The following is a 15,082-nucleotide window of genomic DNA, read 5'->3' as shown; positions in this document are numbered from 1 at the left end:
AGTTCACCTAAAAATATGTTGGCCCAGATGTTCGTGGTCCCCATCCACCCTCATTGTGTGGAAAAAGAGCAGTTTGGACATTCTGACAAGTTTCAAATACATTTAATCAAGTATTTATTTATTTAATTCAGGTGAATTGCATTCAAACTGACTGTGATTTCCCTACCTCTCTCAACTGACCAGAAATAAAGTAGTTGGTTAAAGGAAGCATTATCATCCCTGCAGGCTTCCCCTCAGAGAGCCATTTAAATCTGCAACATTGTGCTCTGAACCCAACTAAAAACAACTGAATGGGCAAATTGGGATTTAATTTGCATTTCAGCATCAGTCAATCTAGAATTCAACATTTATGTTTTTAATGCATTCATAAGCTGAATAATGTGAATATTTATGATTGTAGAGATGGCCGATGAGCTGTAGTTTGAGGTGTTTTGGATGCTAGTTGAAATCTGTTCTTTGAAGATTTTTCATTTAGCGGCAAGAGAGTACTTTGAGTTTGGCAGTGGGTGTACTATTGCTCATACGTATGAAACTTTGGCCATGTAACTCATGTTTGTTAGCAGCATGATGAGTGATCGTTTTGGAGAGTTGTGTTATTATAAGTGATCAGATTTACAGACATTTGCATTAAAGAAGAGACCCGAGACATATTTCGAGACTAGAATACCAATGACTTTGGGTTGGGCTTGTTTGACTTGAACCAGTAAGCAACCACGCAGAACACCAGTGCAACACACCTGAAACCACCCATATCAAAATAGCATTGCTACTCTGAGGTTTACACAGGTAAACACCACTCACATTTACTGCAGAAAAAGGTTTTTCTTTGCTGTTATTGCACTGGAGACATGCTGATTCACACCTGGAGCTCTAGATATTCCCAGGCTCTGTCAATATATTGACTCCGGGGGCCACAGGTGTAATTGACTTGATCAGCTACACATCTACAGGCTTTAGAAACACTGGATTTTCATGCATAATGAACAAAGTTTCCGTTAACATATAATAAATTGCTTTTCCAAAGGCTCGGTTTTTCAATCCTACGTATTTCATATAATCACTCACAGTTATTTAACCTTTTTTTTCCCAGTTCATTCTACATAATGTAAATGGAGATTAGATATCTTACAGACATGGCATTTAAAATCTGAGATTTGTTTATTTTATACACAATTTTTAATGCTCATTCAAAAACCCTCTATTGTGGAATGACAAGACAAGAATAAAGCAATCAAAAAGCAATAAGCAATGCATTCAACTAAAATCAGTGATAATGTCAGTGATGTATGAAGCTCCACATAACACAGGCCTTATGGGGATTGAGGTTGTCTGCATTATTGTTTGCTTGTAATAAATGCATTTTAGGGGGGCTGTAACTTAGGACTCGACGAATGGCCTTTTCACATCTGGTCGTTGGATTGTCGGTCAGTTCCTGTAATCCCCTTATTTAGATTTTGTCACAAAATTCTGAACAAAAAATTACAGGACTGCTAATAGAAACTGCTTAAGACTGCTTATCCAGTAGTATATTATTTATTTTAAATCTTATTCAGTTAAGATTCAAAGGTCTCACTTTTTAAAAATCTGCATGAAACCTGCATGATGTACAGTATGTTCTTCTGATGAACTCAGTGTTCAGTTTTGGTGAACACTGGCTTTGTATGTATGGCCAAAACACACACACACAGAGAGAGAGAGACATTTCTCCAAATCTCTACTTTTATGTTCCACAGAAAAAAGAATGTCATGCAGGTTTGGAACAACTTGAGGTTGTGTAAATGATGACAGAATTCATTTTTAGTGTAAACTATATCGTTAATATACAGGGATACTGTATGGCAAAACATAACAAAACATAAAAACATAAAGATTCTTCAAGGGATAGTTCACCCAAAAAGGACATTTCTGTCAGCATTTACTCCCCTTTATGTAGTTCCAGACTCATTTTTTGTCCATGTAGTGAAAGCCAAAGTAACTGTTTTGCTACCACCAAAACATCTTTTGTGTTCAGTAAAGTCAGTAACACTTTACTTAAAGGAACACTATGTAGCTTTTCATCCTTCATAATATATTTCCAAGACCCTTGTGATGGTACATCGACTTACAATAGGTTGAATGACACGTCTGCCATAGCCTGACGGGGTCTGTATCGCTTTTACTGGCACTATGTAACTTCGGGGTTCGGGTAGTAACCCGAGCACAAAAAGAACTACAAAATTCGACTGCATTACGGCATACGTCACTTCCCCCACCGCTTCCTCAAATTTGGACGTGAGAGGCCAACCAGCGTTTGTTTTCGGCTTTCGTGCGTATGTTTTTGTCATGGGGGCTGTTTACACCTGGCCACTTCATGCGTTTTCTCAGATCGGATAGCTATCCAATCATGAAAAGACCAGGTGTAAATGCCCTCCGAAACGCATTCAAGACGGATTTGAATCCGATCGCTCAAACCACTTCAGGAGGAGGTCTAAGACACATTCCAGATGAAACTGGACAAGTGTAAATGCATCTAGTTGTTGAAACCACATATGTGAATTGTACTCCTCCCAAAAATGCTAAAAAAAAATAAAATAGAAAAACGTGTGAGAGCGTGTTATAGGCTATATGTAATGTTATAGCCAGATATGATGACGCTACTGGAACACGCTTCACTGCAGATGAGAAGCTGAGCATCTATTCATCAAGCCAACGTGCAAACTATCGCAAATCAAAGTGAAAGTAAGTCGCAGACGCTTAACACACAATCATCATCATTAAAAGTAAAGAAACGAAATGATCTTACCAGGGCTGTTACTGCTCTCTCTTATTGCGGTCATTTTAGCTGATGATCAATAAAATGCAGCTCATATCTGTTGCTTTCGGTGACGTGCACTCCAGAAAAATCTGCATATAGTGCGAGAATTGAAGATTGGATTTAAATCCGTTTCGCAAAAACACATTTATGTGACCAGGTGTAAATGGAATCCTTTTGATAAATCATATAGCTATCCGATCTGAGAAAACACATGAAGTGGCCAGTAAATAAATCTCTTATTTGTAAAGTTGTTTGCGTTCTATGTTGTATGTTGTTGCGCTTGCTTGTAGTATGTCATTTTTTTACGATGCTGTTCATTCATCCATTGCTGATAATTAGACCAGTCCAATAATTTCCACATAATTATGTCTAGCTAGCTTTCGATTATCAGAGCTGTTAACAGACTTGCTAACAAACACGCGCTTCTCTTACGTGTTTTTTGCGTTATGTTTTATTGCCTCACAAACTAGTTTGCCAGCTGAACTCAGGTGTTGTGAGGTGCATTTATCACGTAGTCCTGAGGGATATCAGACGACGCTGTTGACGTTGATTCTTGCGATTATCATGAGAACAGTTTTCAATATCTCACATAATTATCAGGACATAAATAAGCCTAGCGTAGAGGTTGTAAATAGTGTAAACGAGCACAATTTGCAAACTATTATGATAAATTGCAATAATCATGTCTTCGGAGTCTATCTGTGCCTGTTCCATGCCCGACGCAGGTACCGGTGTACAGGGTGAGAGGTGGGGGGTGGAGGGGTATTTACGACAGTGCAAGTATTCCACAGTGACTCTAGGGGTCGCTGTTTGACAAAAACACATTTTCTACACAGTGTGCCTTTAAAGGGTCACGACACCCCCCTCTTTCAGCTCAAGTCTAGCTCACAATCTTTTTGAAAAATGCAACTTAATTGGGCGTGGTGGCTGTGAGAAGAAGGGAGGGGAGTGGGTGTGGTGTGGCACAGGAGGGGTAGACCACACACTGTCATCGCCAGTGGCCCATGCATGCATATCGACTGTCACTAAAAATCAGTGGTAACACGTGAGGAAATGCTAGATTTGTTTATAGCTGGCAAAGTTATAGTCTAATGAAATGCACTGATACCTTATAATTGTATTTAAAACATATAAATGCACATGTATATGTATAATTATGTCATTCTAAAATATATATTTGTTTATATACACACTATAAATGCATATATTTGAAAATAAAAAAAAATTCGCTTAAAAAAAAACCGTTCCGTACATAGCCTAGATCTACGCGCCCCCTAAACCCACATAATAAAGATGGACAGTGACATAGAAATTTGCACAAATTAAGCATATGTTCCATACAATTGAGGTTTTATCGAAATATCTAAATTTTAATAACGAGTGATTATTTAACAAAAGGCAAGTAAAACGGTCAGGGTTACATTTTAGACACACACACACACACACACACCTCTGAAGCGATAGAAAAGTCCTCGGGACCGCATCACTCGCAAGACGAAACTTGTATTGGTGTACAAGGCCGAAGTCCACCATTCTCCCGTTGAATGGTTGCGTACACACATAGTTTTGATGGCCAACCAGCCGCCCGCAGTCAGAGTCCAGCCCTGGCAGCATCGCGAGGAAAGATGCACTGGAACTTTTGCACCACGAAAACAAACGCGCGTCCCATCATTGCCTCTCTCATCTACTACGCAATATCATAGTTTGACATGTCTGTCATTGGAAAGATCCACGTGGTGTCATGAATAATTAATAGAAAGTGTCTTCTCATTGGATAAAAAACTCAGTCTCATTAATAATTATGAGACACCGATGAGTCATCAGAGTACTATAGTGCTCTGCCACGTCACAGCCAGTGACGTGGACACGATGAAGATTTTAAACCAGGAAGACGAAAATAGCGTATAAAAACAAAAATTTTACCATTTTCCCCCTACTATTAAATATAACAGATGCTAACTTTGTCTTCAATGGTGCTCAACTCACATACCTCTGTTAAAATCTCAGAAATTTTGGTTTAGGGTGTCGTGACCCTTTAAAGCCTTTATTTATAATGCATTATCAAGGTATTCATAATGTACGTTACGATGCATTATATCTTTTAAAAAATATAAATGTTACCAAAGATAAAAATGTACATCTGAATACATCTGAAACTGGTTGTTTGTCATGTTTTAATGCATTAGACTTTCTAAAGGTGTGTTCAATGAATAGATAAGTATTATAATGTATTATAACTGTGGTTACAATTATTCATGACACCATACAATACATTATAAGGCGCATTGCAAGGCATAATTGAGGCATTAAAATACTTTTATAATGCATTGTATATGAAGGCTTTAAGTAAAGTGTTACCAAAAAGTCATGCAGGAGCGACATGAGAGTGAATAAATGACGACAGAATTCTCATTTTGGGTGAACTATGCCTTTAGATCCCGAGCTTTGCCCTACCGTGGGTACTTGTCCGTTGCCTGTGTGGATTCTGGGCTTGGTCTCAATGCAGAACCTCTTAGTGAGGTTGGCCACTTCCTCTCCGTGCGCCATTTCATCACTGCTTATCAGCCAAATTACTGTGCTTCCATCAGTCAGTTTGATATGTGTTGCTGAACGGTTTAGGTTAAGTAACTGCGGTCGAGAGCAGAAGCCCTCAAGAGCACCAGTGTTAATAATCCACTTAGAGCAGGTTGTATTACCCGTTTGGATCACTTGTCACGTAACGGTTAGGAATTCAAGGAACCAATTGGAGGTAGTGCCCATTAGGGGGAACAATTCATTTGGAAGTGCAGCCCTCATCAGTAAGTCCTGACTAACAGTGTGTGTGTGAGCATCCTAAATAAACAGCCATCACCACTTATGCACCTGTTTATGCATGTGTGTCTGGGGAGTCCGAGATAACCCGGCTAATGTGAGTTTTTCTAAGCACTTCTCAACCACAGTAGAGATTATAACGTGAATATCTCTCATCCTTTGTTCTACTGAGTCTTGTTTGGGATCATTGCGTGTCTCGTAGGATCTGCATTCATCTATCAAGCTCCATTTGACATCTGTTCTCCTCCCTGCATCCAGCGCTTCAGGCTATTACAATGTAAAATCCTAATGTGCCACATGCTGCAGTCATAAATAAATATTCACAGATATGGAGCCTGTTGCGTTCTCGTGTGCACAGAAGAGAGTTGTTTGCCAGTGAGAGTTGAAGAATATGGAATTATGGTTCATATAGGTGCATTGTTTTGCATATCTTATTCTAATTCCAATTGTGAACTGACTACTGTGTAGCAGAAGAGAACTGATACATTGCTGATATTTGTATTAGTTTGTTGTGGTCAGGCAATCTGCGAATAGTCTTCCTGTTGGAACATTAAAATTAACTGGTAATATTTAATATATTGCATAACCTAAATGTGACCCTGGATCACAAAACCAGTCACAAGTCACACGGGTATATTTGTGGCAATAGCCAACAATACATTATTTGGGTCAAAATGATCGATTTTTCTTTTATGCTAAAAATCAGTAGGTTATTAAGTAATTATCATGTTCCATGAAGATATTTAGTAAATATCCTACCGTAAATATATAAAACATTTATTTTGTGAGTGAATGCAGCACAATCGCAAACATAAATGGACAACTTTAAAGGCGATTTTCTCAATGTTTCGATTTTTTTGCGCTGTCAGATTCCAGTTTTTCAAATAGTTGTATCAAACAAACCATACATCAATTGTATCTAACAAACCATACATCAATGGAAAGCCTATTTATTCAGTTTTCAGATGGTGTACGTATACAGTAAATCTCAATTGCAAAAAATTGACCCATGTGACTGGTTTTGTGGTCCAGGGTCACAAATAAGATAAGTTGCACCAGCAAACATAATTTTTAAGAGTATGGGTCTTTTACCATAGCTTGTGCTACTGGGTTAAATTGGCTGCTCCACTGAATATTGTAGTACGAGTGTAATTTATCCTCTCAGCAGGCAAGGACTATTCAAAAGATGATGTTTTCCCATTAACTGCTCCTTTAAAGGGCATCTCCTAAACAAGCCCCTGTTGGCTGGTTCATTAATTAACAGCATATTTATGAATATATTTCAGATTCACAGCATGGTAGGGACCATAACTAATTTCTTGAATGCACCTTAAATTATAGAAGAACAATATTTATTAATATTACATGCATTCTTTTTATATTTGAATCACAATTCATGTTGGTTTAAAACTGTTTTGCTTTGTGCAAGTTTTACTTTGTGAGTTTTTGATTTTGATAAGATTAGACAGGCAGACAAGACAGATGATAGAGGTGAGAGCGAGTCCAAGAGCTCTTCTGTGAGCAGCACAACCTCATATTACATGGCATATTTCTGCCCTCTATGAATTTGTATCGGAGTGCTCCATCACCAATGGTAGCAGGTCTGCGTTTTTTAGTTATTCTTATTTCAACATAAGTTGAAATGACAGCATCAGTGCTGAGCTGTTTCCTTAAAGGGGTCATATAATGGTACATGCACTTTTACAAGTTGATTGCACTGAAATGTCTGTTGGCAGTGCCTGTACACAACCATCCTATCATGATTAAAATCCATCCAGTGGTTTTGTTTTAATCTCCATATATGTTTGACCATCTATGAAATCAAGCCGTTCGATATTGTGACGTCATAAGATCGTACGCCCCTCCCGCGATTGTGATTGACAGCCGTGTTTCAACACAAGACCCGCCCTGAGCGAGCTGTGACAGCCGTCGTCATAGTAGTCCGCCATTGTTGATATGCTGGAGTAGAATGGCGTCTAAGCGATTGTGGTGTTCTGTTCTTAGATGTAATAAGGAACACAGCAGTCATTTGGATGTTCCTAAATCTGAGCCGTTGAAGATGCAGTGGCTGAGTTTTGTTTTTGAAGCGATATGCCCAAAGGATTGACGCGGGGATTCCCTCACGGGGATTCCCCACGATCGTCCATGCTTTCATGTTTACGCGAATCATTTCACACCAGACAGCTTTACAAACGAGAAAAAACGGATCGGTACCAACGTGTTACTGCTGAACCTCCAGAAGATGTGAGTGTAATGTTTTATTAACCTTTATATTAGTATTTATATTAATCTTTGCGAAATTTGCAAACCTTGCTGCAGGCTTCACAATGAATGCGTCTAAGGTTTACACTCAGGGTACATTACGGCATGTTTTCTATGTACGACGTTCTCAATATAATTCATAATCACACGTTTATAACGAATAACACGTGGTTATTGTGTTAGATACGGTGTACCCACAGAACAGAGGGGCGGGGTGAGCAAAGCTCATTATCATTTAAAGACACATGCACTGAAACGGCGTGCTGAAAACAGAGCTGTTTTTGACCAGGTAAAATTAGTGTTTTCTTACAATACTAATGAGAATTTTTAATTAAAGTATATTACAAACTTTTAATTTAGACCCTAAAGAATCATATTAGCTTGTACAAAAATGGCATTATATGACCCCTTTAATAATTTACAGAAACTATAGGGAGTGAATGTCAAAGGTTTGGCATCCACTCATGAATTTATAAATAAAATATCTCACCACCACTATGAGCTGGCAGGGATTGGAAGGATAAATAATAATAAAAGCTGTATATATTTTAGTTTCATCAGCCTGTTATGATTCTTTGAGAAACAGCTAGAACAAAAGTGGCTTTTACTTTCTTGTAGAAATGTCACTACCCATGAACTTTGTCTTCAATGGCCTTCCTGATTCATATTTGGTTTGTAGCTGTCTCCAAAGGTTCCCTAAGCGCACTGGAGCCTCATAGGAATGACATTTGATCTCGGCTAAGGGCCGGAGCAGTCAATATACACTAACCCACTTTATCCTCTGATTACAGATGCAAAATTGGATTAAGAACCATGCCCTTAAAGATCCATTATGGACAGGCCAAGTTATGAATTGCACCTGGAGAGTAAGAAAGAGAATGTAAAATGCACTGCTGTTTATCCCAGATTTTACATTACAGCGGCCCGCGTCATATCGAATTTAAAAATGTTTGAAGTGTGCTTTACTTGCCAAAATAAAAACTGCTTAAACCAGCAAAACAGACTGACCTAACCAGTCTGGTCAGGTATGAGCTAGTTTTAAAGGTGGTTTGGCCACTTGTCGGTTAATCTGGTTGGTTTAGAATATTTCATATTTGGAATTTCATATATAATATGGAATATTTAAAGTTCACCAATTATGCTATTTTAAAAGGTTCTTATTTTGGTTTTGGAGGTCTCCTACAATAGGTTTACATGCATCCAAGGAAAAAAACAACTGAATTTTCTCATAATATACAATGCAGCTTCACTTCTTTTCTCATAGTGTCTGAAACAAGTATATTTCAACAATGAATTGGAGTAAAAATATATAATTAGATTTAGAAGTTACTGCAAAAACTTAGTTTGGGCTCTGTTGTTAACCTTTAATATTAGAGTAAGTGCTCCCTATATAGTTTACAGCATTACCAGAGATAATTTTTTCTATCCTTAAGAAACTTTTGATTATAACTGAATTCATTTAAAGACAGAGACACAATTTGTTCAGTAAACCACGGTTTAATAAAAAAAGCAAGTTTATGTTTAAGGGCTGTACTGAAAGGAACCGCCCGTACCGAACCGTGACGTCAAAACCGAGGTACATACCGACCCGTCAGTTTTGTGTACCAATACACTCCTAGTCCTCATCCTTTGGAAGTGCATGCAAAGTGGATTTGCTTTTACAGTGTAGAAAACAGTATCTTCTTGGCATGTTGACTACATAAACCAAACCAAACCAACATAAACCTCTTCCTGGCCTCAGCTGCAATTACAGCCTTTGAGGATCAAATGAGACTTTGTTTGCAGGCAGCCAAAGATGACCATAGGCTCTCACATTATGCAAATTTGTCGCAAACTTACTTAGGTTGGTGCAGGAAGAAAGACTCACTGTTGACTCATCTCAGGAAGTTTAGAATCAGTTCGTTTTTTTTTTTTTTTTTTTTTTTTGGGAGACAATAACTCCATTTATTGTGCACTTTGATCTGTGAAATTTTGCAGACCTTTCACATCCACAAACAGCTATATTACACACTACATGAAAGGTAATATCCAAAAAAGCATAACAGCAACACTTTATGCTGTGTCTCTCCTGTACAGTCTGTGCTTGAATTATATTTTCTGGAAAGTGCTAAATAATTTCAGTAGCAGTAGAAAATTCTGTCAGCACGAATGAGATTTCTAATATATGACCATGGAAACAAATCACATTTTAGATCATTAAATTAATTTAAATACAATTTACTGGCTGACTTTATATCAGCAAATTTACATAATAAAATGCTTGTTGAATAGCACCCCATTTGGGTACATTGTTCCACAGGAAAATAACTTGGATTACAGAAGCCTTGGCTCCTTGCCTACAGTACATTTAGTGTGTACTATTTTTCTAGCCTTCACTTGGTTCACAGCTACGTTTCTGTGCTAGACATTCGAATCAATAAATGAATAACCTGCACATTATCAGCATGATAAATGGTAGCAGCTGTGCTACTTTTCTTGTGAAGCGCTCTTTGGAGGTAATCAAACTTTTTTTTTCTGCCTTTTTCTTCTTCTTCATTTTTTTTTATTTTAACCATGACTCTTCCGGAAGCACAAAAGAAAGGATCTCCAGAAGGAATTACGGAAATAGACAGAAAATAATGAGCTCTCACTAAGTGTTTCCCGCTGAAGATTTACACCGAGCATGGGGGCGACTCCTTAATTACAAGAGTAAATGAATTGCCAGGTTTTGTCTCCTAATGATACCATGTGGGAAATAGCAAACATTTGAATCTAAATTTTGAACAACCATTTAAAATTATGATTGAATAACATCATACTATACCCTACGTATATCCCACGCCATCATTCATTAATTTCTTCATTCCTCATCCCTTGTTAAAAGCGACACCATCAATTGAGATCGCCGCATTGTCATCTTGTCAGGGTCCTTTAAGAGAGTACATCAAGATTACTCACTGTTTTTGCTATAAGTCTTTGCTATTGTAAAATGTGAGAATGGCTTTTGCCTGTAATTTATTAGAGCTGTAAAGCGGGGGACAGGTTGAATAGCCCCCTGCTAGTTTTCATAAAGCAACAGAGCACTGATGCAATTTTCCCAGTAAACGTCTCTACCATCGTTATTTGTCATGACACAGAAATCAGTTTAAGAGAAGTTCATGTAGATAAGTGTTATAAATACAGTGATCCCTAAGACTCTCAAGACACTCTTAAAAATGCCTGAGAGCCATTGTATTAGATTAAAAAAAAATTCAAGCCAGTTAGCAACATGATGCTCAATGTTAAGTTCTCAGCAAATTATTCATCATTATTCATCATTCACCAGGGTTATTATGAACTGAAATGAAAAAAGAAATAAACATTTACTTATTTGAAATAAAATAAATGTTAGCTGAAATAAAGTATAAAAAAGTTATTTTAAAAGTTATATTATTTCAGCTACTTGCCAAAGATTTGATTTTTAACTTGATTACTAAAATTAACTTGATTACAAAAAAATAAATAAACCATTCATTGAAAATTAGTGGTGTCCAATGTAGTTTAGGATCCATTGACAATCATTGTATGTATAAAAACAGTTCTTTTAAAAAAATAAAAAAACATTTTATGTTCAGCAGAAGTCATGACATGAGGGGAGAGTAAATGAAGATAAATTTAAATTTTGGCTAACCTATTGCCTTAATATTCATACATACATGCAGTACACTGTCTGCACATTAAGAATGCAATATTTATAATGCAATATAATCCAGTATTTCTTCTTATCTACCTTTTGCTTTTACCCCATTGTATTATCTGAATAGCCTGACTGATGTATAACCTGGCACGTCTGACTTTAGGCATTTAGCACCTGTTGCTGGTAATTGTGCTGGAGTTCAACACATGCGATGGCAGTTCAGTCAGATGCTAGACTGAAGGGAGATGAGGAAGAGAGAGATAACCCAGCTGCTCTCTCTCTTCTCTCTCTCTCTCTCTCTCTCTCTCTCTCTCTCTCTCTCTCTCTCTCTCTCTCTCTCTAACAGATGGACTAATAGCATAATTAAGTAGCCGTGCGCCCGGTTCCTGTTTACCGTCATGTTGCTTAGCAATGACATCAGCCAATCCCTCCATCCCTCTGTATAATCCTGCCCCCTCCTCCTCTCTCCCTCTCTCTCTCTCTCTCTCTCTCACACACACATGCATTCATCCCGGTAACAGTGTTAGCGTTCTGTAGTGGTCTGAGCGCAGCTCACAGGCAGACGGCATGACCACAGTGTGCTGGAGCCTCTCATGTAGCCCACCGCTGCCATCGCAAACTCACACACATGCACTTACACACCAAGACACGCAACAAGTCACGCTTCAGGGACACTAACAGATTACCAGAGCAAGGAAGATTCTACTTTTGAAGGTTTTTTTTTTTTTTTTTTTCATTTTCTTTATTTCTTTCATTTTTCTTTTTTCTTTTTTTACTGCTACCACCCGCCACCCCTTAGCCGGGTTCAGGGGTGGTGGCACATCCTCTAAAGGGCTGCATGAATGACACAACGCAAAGGCGAGAAGACGACCATCAGCATCCAGGAGCACATGGCCATTGATGTATGTCCAGGTCCCATTCAGCCCATCAAACAGATATCTGACTATTTCCCCCGTTACCCACGGGGTCTCCCCCCCACAGCTCCTCCGGCCCTCAGCCGCGCCGGCTCCCTGCGGAGCACCTCGACCAGCCAGAAGACAGAGGGCCCGGCCTCTGACCCCAACAGAGATGAAGAAGACCTGGACCAAGCCTTCGGCGCCACCGCACTCGTGGCCAGCAAGAAGGAGGAAGAACCCGACGTGGAAGGCTACGATTCAGACGACTCCAGTGAGTAGATGTTTCTTACTCCTTTTCTTTGTGCCACTCTACAATGACAACTGTTGCCTCAGATTCCTCTGTCTGTTTGTTTTCGATCACCCGGATGAACGAAAGCAACTGGCAGCAACTTGGCAGCTCTGATTGAATGCTGGGAAATGGCAGGGGTTTATTTAGCACTTGTGATTCTTTGGGTTCAGACAGACAATGTTTAGAAGGTGAATGTGTGTTACATTGAGCCTCTTTGTGATCCGCACACTATGCCGTCTGGTTTTTGTGTTCGTTCCCTAGACCGACACATCTTTAAAGCGATTCTTGTGGGCATCAGGTGCGAGTCATCAGTTCCTGTTGTGTATCTATATCTGTAGAGCTCTTGCCTGTCCCAGATGTAAATCCTATTATGGACCTCTGCCTGCCTCTCCGTTTGCTGTCTGGTTTTCAATCATGGCAGCCTGTAGACTAGATTAGATGGAGCCCTGTGGTCTCATGTGGTCATTTTATCATTATCATGCTCTGTCTTAGATGGGGTTAATCCATACAGTGTCGAGCTTAACGTGTGCGCCCGAGCATGTGTGCTGATGGAAACACTTTATAGCTGCAACGATGGGGTCTGGATCTAATCCTGAATGGCTCTGGCATAGCATGCACTGCTCTGTTGCTGACAGATGTTAACCTTTGACCTGCATGCAAGACCAAGAGTGAGCTGCACAGTGAAAATCATTTCCTAAATCAGTATTTTGTTCAGGAAAACAATATCCTTAAAACAGAATCAAGAATCAAGTCATTTCAGTTCTGATGCACCCTATATAGGGAGCTCACTAGGTTTTGGAACAGAGCTATATTCAAGTCTTAAAATAATAGATTTCCCCAAAATGAAAATACAATCACGTGTCATTACAAACTGTATGACTTTCTTAATTAACGTGGAACACAAAAAAAGATATTTTAAATTGAAAGTCAATGGGGTCCAAAACAACATTGGTTCCCTTTGATTTTCAAAATATATTCTTTTGTGTTCCACAGATAAATAAATGTATACAGGTTGGAAACAAATTTTTTTGGCTGAACTATGCCTTTAAACAAGACAAATTAGGACATTAAAAAGCGGATTAATGTGTAATAGCGAGCTATCTGTAGAACATTAACTGTCCAAAGATGATCTGAAGTGCATCTCTGTCGTAGTATAATTGCATGCTTTGCTGTCGACCACAATAATCAATATCAGTCACTCATATGTAACAATCTGTCACAGGTTGATGAAATGCACCGGCCGATAAAACCAGTCCTTCACCTTTCATGAGGAATGTAATGCATGTAGATGCTGTATCTGCGGGTGTGACCGTTAAAGCAGAGGATCGCGGTCTGATGCGCCCGTGTTTTATGATGATAGATTAGCACAGAGCTATTGTGCTGTGATTCATCAGTGTGCCTCACTAAATCATAACCCTCTTCCTGTTCTCTCATTCTCGTCTGTTGTCTGAATCACAATGAACATATTAGTTGCACAACAGAGAGACAAATTAAATCCTAACCTGACATGTTTGTTATGTGACTCATGAAATACAAATAAGCCAATTACACTAATTTGCCAGAGCATTTAATGGTTCGAATGTCTCACTGGGATTTTAGCAGAGTAACTTAGAGGAAGAAAATTATCTCTGAGGGATCAAATTTGAGGCTTTGCTAATGCAACAGATGGATTACAAGGAACTTCCACAAACATTTGGCCATGGCGTCTCTTCAGCTCTGCCGACAAACCGAACTGAGTACTACAGGACAGATTGCAAACGGAGCAGTCTTCTGTTTTGGAGCTTAATTAAGAGCTGGATCCACACAAAATTGGACTTGAATTTTAGCTGAGCACTTTTGTCAGTTGCAAACATGCAACCAGTTGCTTCATCAGTAAATAGTATCTAAGCTAGGGAGAATTAAAAATAAAATGATGAATTCCCGTGAGGCTTCAAAGCCCTTAACGAAATACCACCTGTTTGTTACTCGTGCTGAAAGCCTCGCTGACCTGTTGACTTGAATTAACTAAACACTGATGCTTTGGGGAAAACAAGCCACTTTGACTGATGCAATCCTCATTTTACCCATGAGTGCCTGTTCGCCCTTTTCCAGGGAAGTAGGTCCGTGGGGTTTTGTACCTCTGGTGGTTTCTGTGCACTGCTGCTTGACACATTCCTGACGGTGCACTACAAGAATAAACTTCAGTCTAATGGGGTGTTCACATTGACAGCCTTTTGAAGTGACCAGGAAGTGGTCCATTTGAAGTGACCATCATTTGTTTTTCATAAAAACAGACAGATAGTCCCGCCTCCGAACTCACACCATTGGTTGAGCCATGTTAGGTTGCTCAAACAAGAGAGAGATTTCTGTCCCTCCTTTGGAGAGAAAAAACCCCA

The 15,082-nt window shown here is 39.0% G+C and overlaps 1 protein-coding gene across 2 annotated transcripts in view; it reads left to right on the top strand.

The window, feature by feature from the left end:
- doc2b (double C2-like domains, beta) overlaps window positions 1-15,082 on the top strand; it is a 228,462-nt gene that overhangs the window by 132,724 nt on the left and 80,656 nt on the right. For both annotated transcript variants that reach the window (XM_079872550.1, XM_079872551.1), the window contains exon 9: window positions 12,504-12,689. In XM_079872550.1, the coding sequence (XP_079728676.1) occupies window positions 12,504-12,689 (186 nt within the window). The remainder of the gene's footprint in view (window positions 1-12,503; window positions 12,690-15,082) is intronic.

The sequence above is a fragment of the Squalius cephalus genome (assembly GCF_949319135.1).
Source record: "Squalius cephalus genome assembly, chromosome: 5".
NCBI lineage: Eukaryota > Metazoa > Chordata > Actinopteri > Cypriniformes > Leuciscidae > Squalius > Squalius cephalus.
The sequence above is the reverse complement of the archived record's forward strand: the minus strand, read 5'-3'. Positions and strand labels throughout refer to the sequence as shown.